Source organism: Stigmatopora nigra, chromosome 13 (assembly GCF_051989575.1).
Source record: "Stigmatopora nigra isolate UIUO_SnigA chromosome 13, RoL_Snig_1.1, whole genome shotgun sequence".
Lineage (NCBI taxonomy): Eukaryota > Metazoa > Chordata > Actinopteri > Syngnathiformes > Syngnathidae > Stigmatopora > Stigmatopora nigra.
Window position 1 is genome coordinate 8,665,001 of NC_135520.1, and position 12,907 is coordinate 8,677,907.

The 12,907-nt window shown below is 43.8% G+C and overlaps 2 protein-coding genes across 4 annotated transcripts; one reads left to right on the forward strand and one right to left on the reverse strand.

Annotated features, from left to right (window-relative positions):
• The first annotated feature begins 9 nt into the window (after window positions 1–9).
• Window positions 10–2,833, forward strand: fam98b (family with sequence similarity 98 member B). The gene is made up of 8 exons (XM_077730933.1): window positions 10–203; window positions 323–471; window positions 858–971; window positions 1,315–1,490; window positions 1,569–1,649; window positions 1,813–1,929; window positions 2,040–2,207; window positions 2,335–2,833. Exons 1-8 carry the CDS (start codon window positions 166–168, stop codon window positions 2,584–2,586), a joined length of 1,095 nt encoding a protein of 364 aa, XP_077587059.1. The 5' UTR covers window positions 10–165; the 3' UTR covers window positions 2,587–2,833.
• A 71-nt stretch (window positions 2,834–2,904) lies between these two features.
• ptpn21 (protein tyrosine phosphatase non-receptor type 21) lies at window positions 2,905–12,318 on the reverse strand. Of its 3 annotated transcripts, none has more exons than XM_077730931.1 (20): window positions 11,764–12,318; window positions 11,090–11,325; window positions 10,648–10,817; window positions 10,396–10,493; window positions 10,223–10,290; window positions 10,060–10,130; window positions 9,848–9,935; window positions 9,693–9,781; window positions 9,387–9,474; window positions 9,081–9,160; window positions 8,866–8,973; window positions 8,317–8,377; window positions 7,655–7,739; window positions 6,070–7,568; window positions 5,301–5,441; window positions 4,739–4,957; window positions 4,290–4,418; window positions 3,985–4,219; window positions 3,751–3,911; window positions 2,905–3,547 (listed from the first exon to the last, which is right to left on the reverse strand). In XM_077730931.1, exons 2-20 carry the CDS (start codon window positions 11,267–11,269, stop codon window positions 3,419–3,421), a joined length of 3,699 nt encoding a protein of 1,232 aa, XP_077587057.1. In that variant the 5' UTR covers window positions 11,270–11,325; window positions 11,764–12,318; the 3' UTR covers window positions 2,905–3,418. The 3 variants fall into 3 exon arrangements, with proteins under 3 accessions (XP_077587057.1, XP_077587056.1, XP_077587058.1); XM_077730930.1 differs by having other exon boundaries at window positions 11,090–11,376; XM_077730932.1 differs by lacking the exon at window positions 8,866–8,973 and having other exon boundaries at window positions 11,090–11,376; window positions 11,764–12,317.
• Between the last annotated feature and the right edge of the window lie 589 nt (window positions 12,319–12,907).

Genomic DNA, 12,907 nt, shown 5'->3' on the forward strand with positions numbered 1-12,907 from the left:
TCTGATCGGTTCCCAAATGCAAACGGACCATGCATTTACATATTGCCATTGCAGCACTCGTGATGGGCCTGCAAATTGTTGAATTGTAAAAGATAAATTCTGTCAGCTTTAAACACACATTCGTGAACCCTATTGTGTGGAAATGTTTGCACCATAGAATAAGTGATGGAGTGTGATATTTTGGACAGTTTGGAGCAACTTGGGTGAGTTTATAACCCGCTACAATGCTAAATACTCGCTGTTACATTGTCTTCCAACGTGTTCCCTTCGACAATGAACTCTTCTGATTTTTTTTAAGTAAATATACATTTTTCTCGCTCAGCTATGACGGTCCCCTGACGGAGGAGGCGGCGTTACTCGAAGCCGCGCGGGGTGGCCTGTCGTCGGTGGAATATGTGGGCTTGTGCCGGTGGTTGGTGTCCCGTTTAAAGCCGCTGTGTGATCTGGAGGAGAATATCACTACAGGTTCTGGTGAGTTCCTCCTAAAAAAAGACTCAAATGAATCTTATCTAATTGTTAAGTCTTAAAATATAATGACAACTAGGGATCAGTCCAAAATAGAGGGCTATACTTCCATGAAATTTAAACACAAAGAAATAGGATTTTTTTTGTATTATTATTAGGGTTGAATTATTCAAACAAATGCTTCATTCGTTGCTTGATAAAAAAAAGAAAATGTTTTTCTCTGATCTGATGTTTACTAATAACTAATGGTGAGTTAAGGTAACCAATGTGGCAAAAGTTAGTCGTGCTAACCTTCTGTGATCTTAATTGAGGGAGTATTATTGGTCATTTAGATGAAACAAAAATAACTTGCTGGTAAGTCAGCCCTGTATAAGAATCATGCTTCTCCACAGAGGACTTGGAAAGCTTGGAGGTGGACATTAGGGGCTTGCTGAAGGAGCTCTGCTGCCCTTATAAAGTGTCGGCGATACGGAAGGGAAGCGCAAAGGACCACCTCAGCTTTATCCGTAAGTCACTATTCATTACTGACTTAGGCGACAGCAGGGACTTACTTCTATTACATATTTTATCTTCTAATGTCTGATGTCTCTGAATTGATTGTGAGAGGGATTACGTCTACAAGGGTGTTTATTTTCTACTGATGCTAAAGTGCAAATATGTTACTCATAGACTGGGAAAGATTTTGTTTTGTCAAAATAATATAGCATTGCCAAATGTGGGCTATTCATGAGTCGTCTCCAGAGAGTACTGGCGTCGAACCACTGTACCGCAAGTGCAGTAGAGGCGTGTCCATTTTGAATTCTCCACCACGTTGGTTATTAACCATGTGTTTTAATGTGTCTTGTGTAGTGTTTTTAAGCTCCGAGCTTCAGGCGGCGCAGATTAACATTAGTGGACGACATGACATTGGGGGACAGAAGGGATGTTCGGCATCTCGGGATTTGCGGGAAATCTGCCAGAGCTTGAACGTGTCGCCGTGTAAGGGACAGAATGCAGAGGATGTCTTCACGCTCATTCAAAACAAGGTGAGGGTCTCTGTTCTCTATGCTGTGTCTGAAATAGGTTGAAATGTCATTACACTGATGTGCAACATGTCACTACAGGTGTCTAGACTTGTTGAAAAGTGGCCTGATGTGGCAGTGGGAGAACCTGCAATCAAGAAAGCTCTCAGCAGTGAACAATGGGTGTGTGATGACGACGATGAAGCGGGATCATTTGAGCTTTATACATTTCAATAGCATGTACAGAAAACCGAGTTGCCGTGATACAGTGGTTGGGACATCATGATATGTGAAGTGTATTGTGCTGTACTTTACTGTGCGAATGATGGTTTGCATTTGTCCACAGGAGATGATACACAGCATGAACGCCAAAATGTCTTCAGAGTACGAGTGTCGGCGCAAAATGCTCATCAAGCGTTTGGATGTCACCATTCAGTCTTTCGGATGGTCCGACAGAGCCAAGGCACGTTTATCCATTAGCTACAGTGCAGCTTCCATAGCAAAATGTTTCCTTTTTTTTTATTTTGGAAATTTCTTACTGTATTTCAATTAGTTTCTTGTTTTAAAATTCAGGCTAAGGTGGATAGCATGGCTCGGGCCTACCAGCCAAAGCGGCATGTATTGAGGGCTGAGACCACAGTTGATGTCGGTGCTCTACTTGCCGCCAGAGAGGATATATATAATGTGGTCAAGACCAGCAGCGGTGCTAGCAGGGTGAACACCACATGCGCTGTTAACAAGGTAGGAATACAAGGAGCTCTAAAAATGTTTGTTTGTTTGTTTTTTGTGTAAAAAAAAAACAGCATTTCAAACTGCTTATACTGTATACATCCTCAAAACACGCTTGTTACTCGCCTATGTTCATCAGATCCAAATGGGAAGAGTTCCCGACCGAGGTGGGCGCCCCTCAGAGATAGAAGCACCACTCCCTGAGATGCCCCCTTGGCAGAAAAGGCAAGATGGAGGTGGCAACTGGAGAGGTCGTGGCCAAGGTAGAGGTGGATGGAAAGGGTGTGGGGGTGACAGATGGGTGGGAGGTGGAGGAGGGGGAGGAGGTAGAGGTGATTGGCATGGCGGGAGGCATAAACATGGGGGAAAGCGAGGACGGTACCAGTATTAATTTTCTTATTGTTTTGAATTACTCAAGCTTTGATATAAATTATTTCAAAGCTATATTTAATCTGCTTGAAGCTCAAGTAGTTCCCTGGCCACTCACACGATAGTTTATTCTATGACATTTCAGGGTATTAGTAGACTGATGTTTTTACAACACAATATTGTATGATTGCCTTATTTTTTTGTTTTGTTTGTTTTTTCCACTTGGCGTAGTTGTAGAAATAAAAGGCCTGACTCGTGGCCATAATTTATGGACATTTCCAGATATTTTTTTGTATTCACTATCAAAATCCAGTTTTTCAACTATCTTGCAAATACACAGTTTAGGTTTTGCTCCACCATAATGACTTTATACAGTTTGTACAAATGACACAGTAATTGTATACATTACATTAACACCTGAACATTGGCAAAATAGACCAAAAAAAAACAAGTTTTTTGCACTAAGACCATCAGTGTTTAGAGGAAAGAAATATAACACCTGAAGCAAATTGTGCATGTATGAATGCTGGTAACCATCAGGCAATTCAGCATACACAGACAAGCTCTTTCACTGCAATCAAACTTAAAAATACAGTCTGCAGGCACTTAATCAAATATTCAATAATAAAAAAACAACAACATTTAGCTTAAAACAAAGAACATTTCTTGCTGCTGTTATTTTCTTCATTTATCAATAAGTCACCTTTGTTGTAATAGTTTTGACAGTTCATGTGGTACTGCACAGCTCTGTTGAAAGTGCTCTATCCATCCATAATTTATATAAAAATACTATAATACTGATTAGGAGAGTTGTGGATCAGCCAAGTTGAAGCACACATCAGATTTTGAGGTGCTCAGATGAGGCGGGAGTTGCGGAGGTATTGTACAAGAACCTTGTAGATGAAGGTGTACTGGGACAAGGTCTGGACCATCATCATCCTCTGCTGGCGTAGTTTCATAAGGAAGGTCTTGATGTCCAACATCTGTGTGAGGATAACATCAAATAGGAACTTGAAATGATTTAGACTGAGTCTATATACAAATCAAATCCCAAAAGGTTGGAATGCCATACAAATTTGGAATAAAAACTCAATTTCCCCCAATGTTGCGCAGAAAGATATTGAAGCAAAATCAGAAAACAGAACTAAAAACGCATCAAAATGTGAGGAAACACGAGTGTATTTACCTCATTGTGCTCCAGGCAAGCGATCATGATCTCAGACAGGATCACCACACCGCTGCGGCCCACTCCGGCACTGCAGTGCACCAGTACAGGCAGATTGCTATTCTTTGGGTCACTGATACTGTTGGTGTGCCTCCGTACCGACTGTATCTCCTCCAAATAGGCTGGAGACAGGGTGACAGGTATAAGCCCCCCAAAATTAACCAAGTTACAGCAAAATATTCTCCCTCCACTCACTGAGAAAGCCTTTAAAATCTTCAGGGCAGCCGTGGTCTGGCCAGTCTGTGTATTGCAAGTGCCACACGGTCCTCTCCTGGCCTGTAACCATGTGTTTGATCTTCAGGCCTGTCGTGGCATAGCAGCCTGACTCGGTCCGGAAGCGTGTAGTGATCTTGAAGCGGCCGTACGTAACAGTGTTGTGCCGCGAGCCCAGACGAGGCCAGTAGCGGAAGCTCTTCTCTCGCCCGCTCTCCTACACAATGGTAGAAGAGGTGTCATCACAACCTGCCTCATATTTCCAGAAACTAGAACAATCAACGCACCTCCTCTGCAGTAACCATGGCAATAATGGCCACCCCTTGCTCCCAAACCATCTGCCAGAAATCCTGACACGTGTTGGAAAGAGGCCCTTGACTGGCAATGTAATTCCACTCTTGTCCTCCAACGTCGATCTGCCGAGACATGAAACGTGCACAATGACCAAACTTAAACACAAAACCTGTCCCTCCACAAGCTTTCAGACAAGCTCTTGCGTCACATCATGCCACAAATTTTTCTGGGGGCTTTTGCTATTTGCTCTCATAGTGTTCATCGGCCCCCCCCATATAAGACGCAAGGCATGGCATGTCAACCAGATTGACTCCACAGCAGCCACAAGACTAAAAGGGCAAAATTCCTGTCATTTCAGGTTGCTAGGAGCTTTTGAGATGAATACATGATAAAAACTGCCAATGGAAGCGTTCTTTGGGCCACGTGATGTGCAAGGCCTTACTTTAATGTGTGACGCATTGATGTAGCCCGTGTTGTTCTCTTTGGTGGGCACCAGCTCCACGCGAGTGTCATCGTAGGGTAGGACATCTTGGAAGCGGTTTTTGTCTGCGCTCTCGGCCATCTGGGCGACTGTGCACTCTGCCCCTGGATAACACTTGGGGATGCTGTCATATTCCTTCATCAGCTCGTCCGTCTCCATGTGGTTCTCCAATAACTTGCACTGGAAAAAAAACAATTGATTTTTGTTGAAATACTATTTTCAGTATGTTTTCATAAAAGGGTAACAGCAATAAAATTGCTTCCAAACTGGACAACAGTTTAAAGTTAAATTAGAAATAGAGAAAAAAAAAGTCCAGATTGAAATGGTAGTTCCGATGGATAGATACAAGGCATGTTTGATTGAAAAATCCCAATAGTGAGTAAAACTAAAGCTTAATTCTTAAATGGATAGAAATTCAACCTCTACAGATACATTTTCACCAAGGCTATCAGGGCTAACCAGTTCCGCTACAAGAAAGAAAAATGGCTGCTAAAGTTCACTAAGCATTACGATTCACTCTTACCCTCTCGTCATTGGAATCTTGTTCAGGCTCATCCTTGACTTCGCTCTGCACGGGGTGTCTGGAGATTGAGAGGCCGTTGAGATGAGCCCCCTTCAAGGACCCAATTTTCTTCCCGTCCGACCGCACGCTCTTCTTCATGCCCTGGCGTGTGGAAGAGCAGATGTGAGGGCGACTGTCTGTATGACTAACGCCAGTGAAGGTAGCTCGCTTCGAGCGAGGCAGAGAAAACAGCGCCACAATTGAAGCGTCTAAAATGTCACCCGACCTGTTCACCTACTTTTTTCTAATATATCTACGTGTCGCATCGTAGACGCAGATGTCACCTGAGTGCGCCTGCATAAGAGGCTAATGACAGAAGAAAACAAAGTGTTGCTGCTTTTGTTTCTTGAGGCTTGCGACATACAAAACTAAGCAACCAGGTGCCAGTTGGACAAGGTGAAAACAAGGCCCTCAATGGTTGTGTCCATATCAAATTGTTGTATAATTGGTAAAAAGACAAGTTGTTCGTTGAATACTGTACAGTAGAAAAAGAATGGCTGGAGTCGGAAGTGACACAGCAAGGTGCCTCTAGGACAGAATTTCCTGAGGTGGGAAACCGCAATGAGTTTGTTCCCACATACCACATTCAGATAAGATTCATGCTATGCATTGTGATATATAAAATAAAACAAACTATCTGAGAGAAAGCAGCAAGTTAAAACCTGGACTGCAAAACCATATCACTACTTTGATTGGACTAAACTGAATCGTTAAAAAAAAAAAGACTCACCGCTGGCGGTAAACCTTCGATAGTCTTCTTGGCCTGAGGCACATCAGAAACTGGCCTCTTCTTGAAATCCTTCTTGGATTTGTGCTTGGCCTCACCGCTCAAGTCTCCCTCCGACACCGAGGGCATGAGTCTGGCTTGCCGCACCTCCCGCAAGTACACAGGCTCAGAATCATGGAGGAGGGAATGAACCTTGTAAGTGAGGGCGGCAGTTAGCGATGGGTCCAGAGTCGAGCCGATGGGATAAGCAGGAGGGGGTTCACGGGGATGCTGAGGGCCCGTGTAGGCCTGTTGCGGCTGCTCCTCTGGGATGGTGGCGGCTATCGCGTCATGAGAGTGCGGCGTGTGGTGCCCTACGTCTTCCTCAAAGTCCTCCTCGTCGCCACTGCTGTGCACCAGCATGGTGGCGTCGGAAAGGGATTTCTTGTGTCCATACTGCAGGTCGTCTTTAGTATCCCCCCTATCTTCGGTCTTGGCACGCTCTAAAAACACATTGAGCTGGGAAGCTTGCGAGCGACCGCCGCGAGAGGCCTGAATGGGCATGGCAACTTCGGCCCCTGAAGAGGACACATTCCGCTCTTTTAGCCGCATCCCCTCAAGGTTATGCACGATTCCAGCAATCTCGATGGAATTGCGTTTCTGACCGTGGTAAGGAGGTCTGTGCGTAGGTCCGCTCAAAAGAGGTTCAGACACCTCTTGCAGAGAGTGAGCCACGGGCAAGCTGTCCTCCTGGAAAGTCTGAACCGAGTGGTGAACCCGACGTGTGATGATCAAGTCTGGGTTGCTGCTGCTGACATACAAGTGGCGTGAGAGATCTGGCGTACTGTTGGCAGGCCGTGGGTGGGCGTATGGGTATGGCGGCGGTGGTCTGTACACCTGCGTCCTCATGATGTTTGGGACTGGATACTCATGGTCTTGCTGGAGCTGGACATTGGTGAGCTCCGGTACACTGACTGCTCCCACCACGGGTCTCCTCTCAATGGGGTATCGGTGGTATGGTGAGGGGCTGTGGAAGCTGGATCCCATGTGGAAGGGATAATGCTGGTGATGTAGGGCTGCGCCGCCATGTTCTCCTCTGATCTCGGGTTGACTGTAGACAAGAGGGTCCGGCCTGCTATAAGCGTACGAGTTTCCAATATTAAGGTTTCTCATGGAGTGGCTCTGCCGGTGCTCCTGGGACAAAAGCATCCCGCCGCCGCCTCGGGTCTTCTGTCGCATCACTGTCTCGTAGTCGGGAGTGGCCCGGTAGGAAGGCGGGATGAGTGCGCTATGGCGGTGCGAGGGCACGTAGTCCGGTCGGGTAATGTCACTAGTGATAGAGGGGTTGGAAGACATGGGTGAAGGCTGGAGGTAGTGCTGGGGGTTGGTCAGGGAGCTGGTGCTGTGGGCACTGTACACACTGCCATTACGCAAACGCCCACCGCTGTACTCTAAGGGAGGGCAGTCTAGGCTGGTCTGGGAGTGATAGTAGTAACCATTCTGGCTGTTCATGTACAGGTTGTCTGTGAACAAGTTACAATGATAAATTTATTATCAAAATAGTTGATTTATTTGGAATGGAATAGTTGTATGCACAGTTTGGAGTTACCTTGTGATGAGGTGTAAGGCTCTGTGAAGTGACCATTGTAGTGCATTTGTGGTGGGGGCATCATGTAGCCTTGTGGCTTTGGCTGCTGATCAGAGAAATGAGGACTGATTTAATGACAGTGAGATTGTTTTCGTACAAAAGTTCTCCAAGCACCAGTATTATTGCACATAAATGACTAACAACGGTTTTGTTTTGTTTATCTCATCAGCTTTTCATCACCAATAAAAACGGTCCCGCAATTGCATATATAAACAGTAGTGTGGTAACCACGTTGGTGTCCTATGAGATCCCTTTTGACCTTGAGCAAACTTTACAACCAGGGTGTTCCTCATACATGTTTACAGATCACAAAATTAAACACTCAACTCCCATGTGTTCCTCTGATACTTAAAGTGTTTAACTCTAACGCCTATACTCAAATCTTTAAACTTTGGGTTGTAAACTGACCTTTAAAATGGCAGCTTCGTTGAAACAAGATAAAATGCACGGTGAGTTTTTTGGGGGGTAACAAATAAATAGCTATAGGGGACATTGATATATGAAGTTAAATGTCAATGTTGATGCACCTTCTAACAGCATGTTGAATTACTATTGTCCAATCAAACTGCTTGGTGGGAACTAGTTCTTGAATCAATCCGCATAAGCAAGCACATTGAACTCACAAGGGACAATCTTGTTGACGATCTACGTCTGACTGGGTTGATGACTGCAGGCTGTGTTTGCCTGTTAGGAAAACAAGTCAGTCAAACACACAAAATCACTTTACTTAAAAAGACCTCTGTAGTGCAACAAACATCGGCACATATTTTAAATAACGAGCAAGACCAGGAAAAACCTTTTCACTGCTCTCAAAAAGACTATTGATTTTTAACATTTTGAAACGTGCATATTTCATTTTGGAAATCACATGACGTAAATTGATTAAGAGAAGAAAAACCTTTTCACTGCTCTCAAAAAGACTATTGATTTTGAACATTTGAACATTTTGAAACGTGCATATTTCATTTTGGAAATCACATGACGTAAATGGATTAAGAGAAGAATATAGACCCATTGTTAAATGAATGCCAGTCTGACCAGGAATCAGGATAGAGTATCTGTGTTTTTAAAACAAATAAATAAAAAAAGCATACTGCATTCGTAACTAGCTTCAGTGTTTGGCTATTGCAATTGTTTTTGAATCATGCTACTTGGCCCACAGCGCTGCTCACCCCTTATTGGACAGCAAAGAGGGACGGGGGAGCATTGGAAAACGAGGAAAGCTTAGAGTGAGAAGGGACTTCTGGGAGTCCTCAGGAGGCAGGGGGTCACACTCCTCCCTGAGGAGGAAGTGGTTACACTCGAGTCTTCCAGGAGTCAGGGTTGGCATTCACCAGACAACAAGAGACAAAAGAGGCAGGAAGTTGGCTAGACGTGTGAAACTTACAGGCTGCTCTTGTTGATCTTATAAAACTTGAGTCTGGCCAGACACATGCGACATACGTATTTGGAAGTTTCCATGTCTTCCTGCAGTACAAAAAGGGTAGTGAAAAAGAGTGACAAAGATCGGATTGCAGCTGATGACACATTCCTTTGCACAGACATTCAGCTGATGCTATGTAACTTTACTGGCCGACACCCCAAATCAACAACAACAACAACAACAGTGGTTCTGACTGGCTGAACTTAAATCGAATAAGAAAAAGCAATGTCACCAGACTGGACAGAAAGAGAGAGTGTGTAGAAGGCTTACGGTTTGGAACTGGACACTCTCCTCTCTGTTGAGCAACTCCAAGGCAAAGAAAGACCTGTTGTGACTCATGTTGTTAATGTCATTCCACCTGCGCGGCCAATTCAAGCAAAAAGAAAGGGAGAACGTGATGTCATTGCAGTTGCAGCAAAATGTTAAGTATTGGGACACAAATGGGACCATAAATCTAGAAAGAATGTCACAATAACAACATTGAGAACATGTTTATGGAGCTGTCAGTCTTACAAACTGCGTTTAAAAGCCACATTTTAGGTTGGAAAAGAACTTTTTTGGAATCATCTGGATTACCTGAATAAATGAAGAGGTCTGCCATTTTTGTGTTTGACAAAGATCCCATCAAGGCAGGAGCCCAGCATCACATCCGTGCCCGTGTTGTCCTGTTTTCACAAGCAGAAAAACAACCCTTCATTTCATAAACACCTGACAATTGTGAAAAAACCCACCTTTGCCTGGAAGCTCTCCTGACCATAGCCCTCCATTTTCTCCACCTCTTGCATGTACAACATTTCAGCCTCTGGAGATGACAAACCCCTAAGAAAAATACAAGTCAGTAAACTTTAACAACATCTGGATAATAGTTTTCCGATGTAACCACAACAGAGACGTTTGTAATAATGATAACCAGAACTATTGGCAGTAAACTGATGTCACTCACCTGTATGACTGATAGAGAAGTGCCACTTTCTGAGTGGCCTCCTCCAGCACCCGTTCATCCTGGATCCAGTCCTGCAATGTCAAAACCCCAACGATTCAAAGTGACACCACACAAAGCTAGCATTGGGAAGGGTGTCCTTTCTTTGCTTGGAATATACACTCACAATAGGAAACAGCACAAACTTCTGGAGAAACTCCTGGGAATCGTAGCGACTATAGTCTCCGAAGTCAGCTGTGTGAAGAGGAAAAGATTTTGAGCACAGGAATTCTATTGTATTCTAATGTCAATTGTGAACATAAATGTCAAACTGCTAGTGTACAAAAAAACTCAGTTTACCTTGCACAGCTAGGCTGGCTAAACGGATTGCTTGTTCCAAAGTGCATGAGATGTGGCCCTCCAGGACATCCTTTTTCAATTGTAAATAATACTGATATCTATGAGAAGTGACAGTCATTTTATAAATAGTAAACAGAAGAAAAAATAGCAAACAATTATTGTGTGCAATTATTAGATGAACATACTCTATAAGCAAACAAAAACAAACTCTTGGCTGCCGCTTAAGGACTAAACAGAACAGAAACTTGTTACCTTGTGATCTCCTGCTGCAGCTGTGTGACACGGGGGATGTAGAAGACCACTCCAAAGTAGACAGTGGGCTCCACGCCATACTTATCTAGTTGCTTCTTCAGCGGCTTTTCTAGGTCAATCCACCGCTGCTGGTTCTGCTTGTTCTGGTACCACAGACTGAAGAATGTTATCTAGAATTTGGAGAAGAGGCAGTGTTCGATGATTGATGTCAATGGAACTGATGTCCGTTGAAACCAAGTATTGAAGAATGTAATCTCAAACTCAGATTTGAAACTAACAAGGTCCTTCTTTAGACGTCACAAAACCTTTATCATAATAGGCAAGTTAACTCATGGGTTACTACTATTAACACTAATAGACATCCAACCAATTTGTATAGGGGATTTCTCCTATGGCATTGATCTTTATGATCATCAAGAAAAACAGTAATTTGCTGACATACCTCCCTTAACTCAAGTCTCTGGGCCACTGCCTCTAAACATTCCTGGCCCGTGCTCTCCACTGACAGTGTGAACTCCACAAATTCGCCATTGAGCTGCTGGATGCGGGTGACCAGGCAACTCTTGCTGGAAACTGTGTACCTTCTCGTGCGCTTGAGCTTCAAGCCGAAGGGCAAGGGCATGATGATTCACTCTGGTGTGGATCGTTCGCATGTAGTCCTTGCAAGTGACACGCCCCCTTTATGTTTTTAAAACACGTAGAGGTCATGGGGTTCAGTGTCAAGCATAGCTGAAAAGTAAATCAAAATTGAATATCAAGTTGTGCTATTATTCTACCACATATACTTTTTCTTTTGGACTAGAGAAGGCTATTTTCATAAAACATACACGTGCCATACTGATAACTGTTTTGGATATTACAATGTACTTACTGAGTTATACAATAATCAAAATATTAGAAAGACATCAGTGTGATGTAATGTAGTTTTATTATACAGAAACACTTAAAATCAGATAAAGTTTGACTTTGTGAAGTTATAATTGCCAAAAAATTGGCGATTGCGTATATGTCATGTCATGGATCTGAGCCAGGTATTAGAAGAAAACAAGTATACCGATTTTTAAAAAATCGGAATAATTCTATGTGTGTGTTTGCAAATGGCAGTTTTGAATTTACCTTATTGATTCACCCTCCTTGATTATTCGGATCCAAATAGTGCTGGCTGTGGAAGCCTCCAGCACTAAATCCCTGCCCCCTTCTACTTAACCGAGGTTCAAATGAACTCACACCAAAGTCCGATCAAACTCTACTAAATGGCGACTACTGCTTTAAAAGTAACCGATCCACCAACTCGTAGCTGAGAGGGCAATAAATAACACCCAGATCGTAACCTACATGACGATCTAAGCTTAAAAACAGCTATTTTAGCTCTCAAGCTTGCTAACACGCCCAGCAAATAGACAGCACCCGCGGGTTGGCTGACGTCGCCGGTAAATAGGTCGATCGGAGCGGCTTGACGTTAACCCTCAGCCTCCAGGAAGGATTTTAAAGATCCGATGAGCGTTTGACTCCCAGTGGTAGATCCACGTATAATGTCTCGTTTTCACCACAAATAATTTGGAATAACTGCGTTAAATGCCAAACGTATGAGTTCCTAGGTCAAGGCATGCCTGGCTCCGCGTCCCGCATCACTCAGGTTCCAAGCGTGTTTTGCTTCCTGCGACTAGAAGCGCAACAAGTGTTTTCATCCGCGGGACTAGAATAGTTTCATTTGTGTGTTATTGGTCCGATTTATCTTAAGGAATAACAACAGATCAATTAAAAATAGTTTGAATTCAAAGCCAACTAAAATCATAACCAAAGTGAGAAAATTATGTATTTAGGGGCACCATCGCGGAGGGATACACTGAGATTTGGGGGGTACCTTGACCCCTGACAGCTGGAATGCCGGGTGGTGAGAATTCTCCAAAGGGGACAGCTGCCGCTGACCCACCCGCATGTTTACCTTCCATCTCGGCTGACAGTTCTTATCGCACACGCTAAACATTGCATTGTGCAAGACTACTGGTGCTTGTTTGCAAAAAGCTTCACATTCTTTCCTCCATGCCAATCATAGTGCAAAATTAAAAATACACTGGTGTGTAGAGCAGGCGGTCCTGGAACCTATGTGGAGTTTGCATGTTCTCCCTGGGCCTATGTGGGTTTTTTTCTGAGTATTCCGGTTTCCTCCCACATTCCAAAGACATGCATGGTAGGCGGATTGGACACTGTAAATTGCCCCTTGGTATGAATGTAAATGTGAGTGGTTGTTTGTCTCCAT

What these genes read in the sequence shown, in the direction of transcription:
- fam98b (XM_077730933.1), top strand. Translation starts at nt 166, where the DNA reads ATGGAGTGTGATATTTTGGACAGTTTGGAGCAACTTGG. An exon ending in GACAGTTTGGAGCAACTTGG is followed by an intron (nt 204 to 322) that starts GTGAGTTTATAA and finishes TTTCTCGCTCAG; the next exon opens with CTATGACGGTCCCCTGACGG. An exon ending in CTCTCAGCAGTGAACAATGG is followed by an intron (nt 1,650 to 1,812) that starts GTGTGTGATGAC and finishes ATTTGTCCACAG; the next exon opens with GAGATGATACACAGCATGAA.
- ptpn21 (XM_077730931.1), bottom strand. Translation starts at nt 11,269, where the DNA reads ATGCCCTTGCCCTTCGGCTTGAAGCTCAAGCGCACGAGAAGGTACACA. An exon ending in TCTTTGCTGTCCAATAAGGG is followed by an intron (nt 8,378 to 8,865) that starts GTGAGCAGCGCT and finishes TTTTCCTAACAG; the next exon opens with GCAAACACAGCCTGCAGTCA. An exon ending in TCGAAGGTTTACCGCCAGCG is followed by an intron (nt 5,442 to 6,069) that starts GTGAGTCTTTTT and finishes TCCACACGCCAG; the next exon opens with GGCATGAAGAAGAGCGTGCG.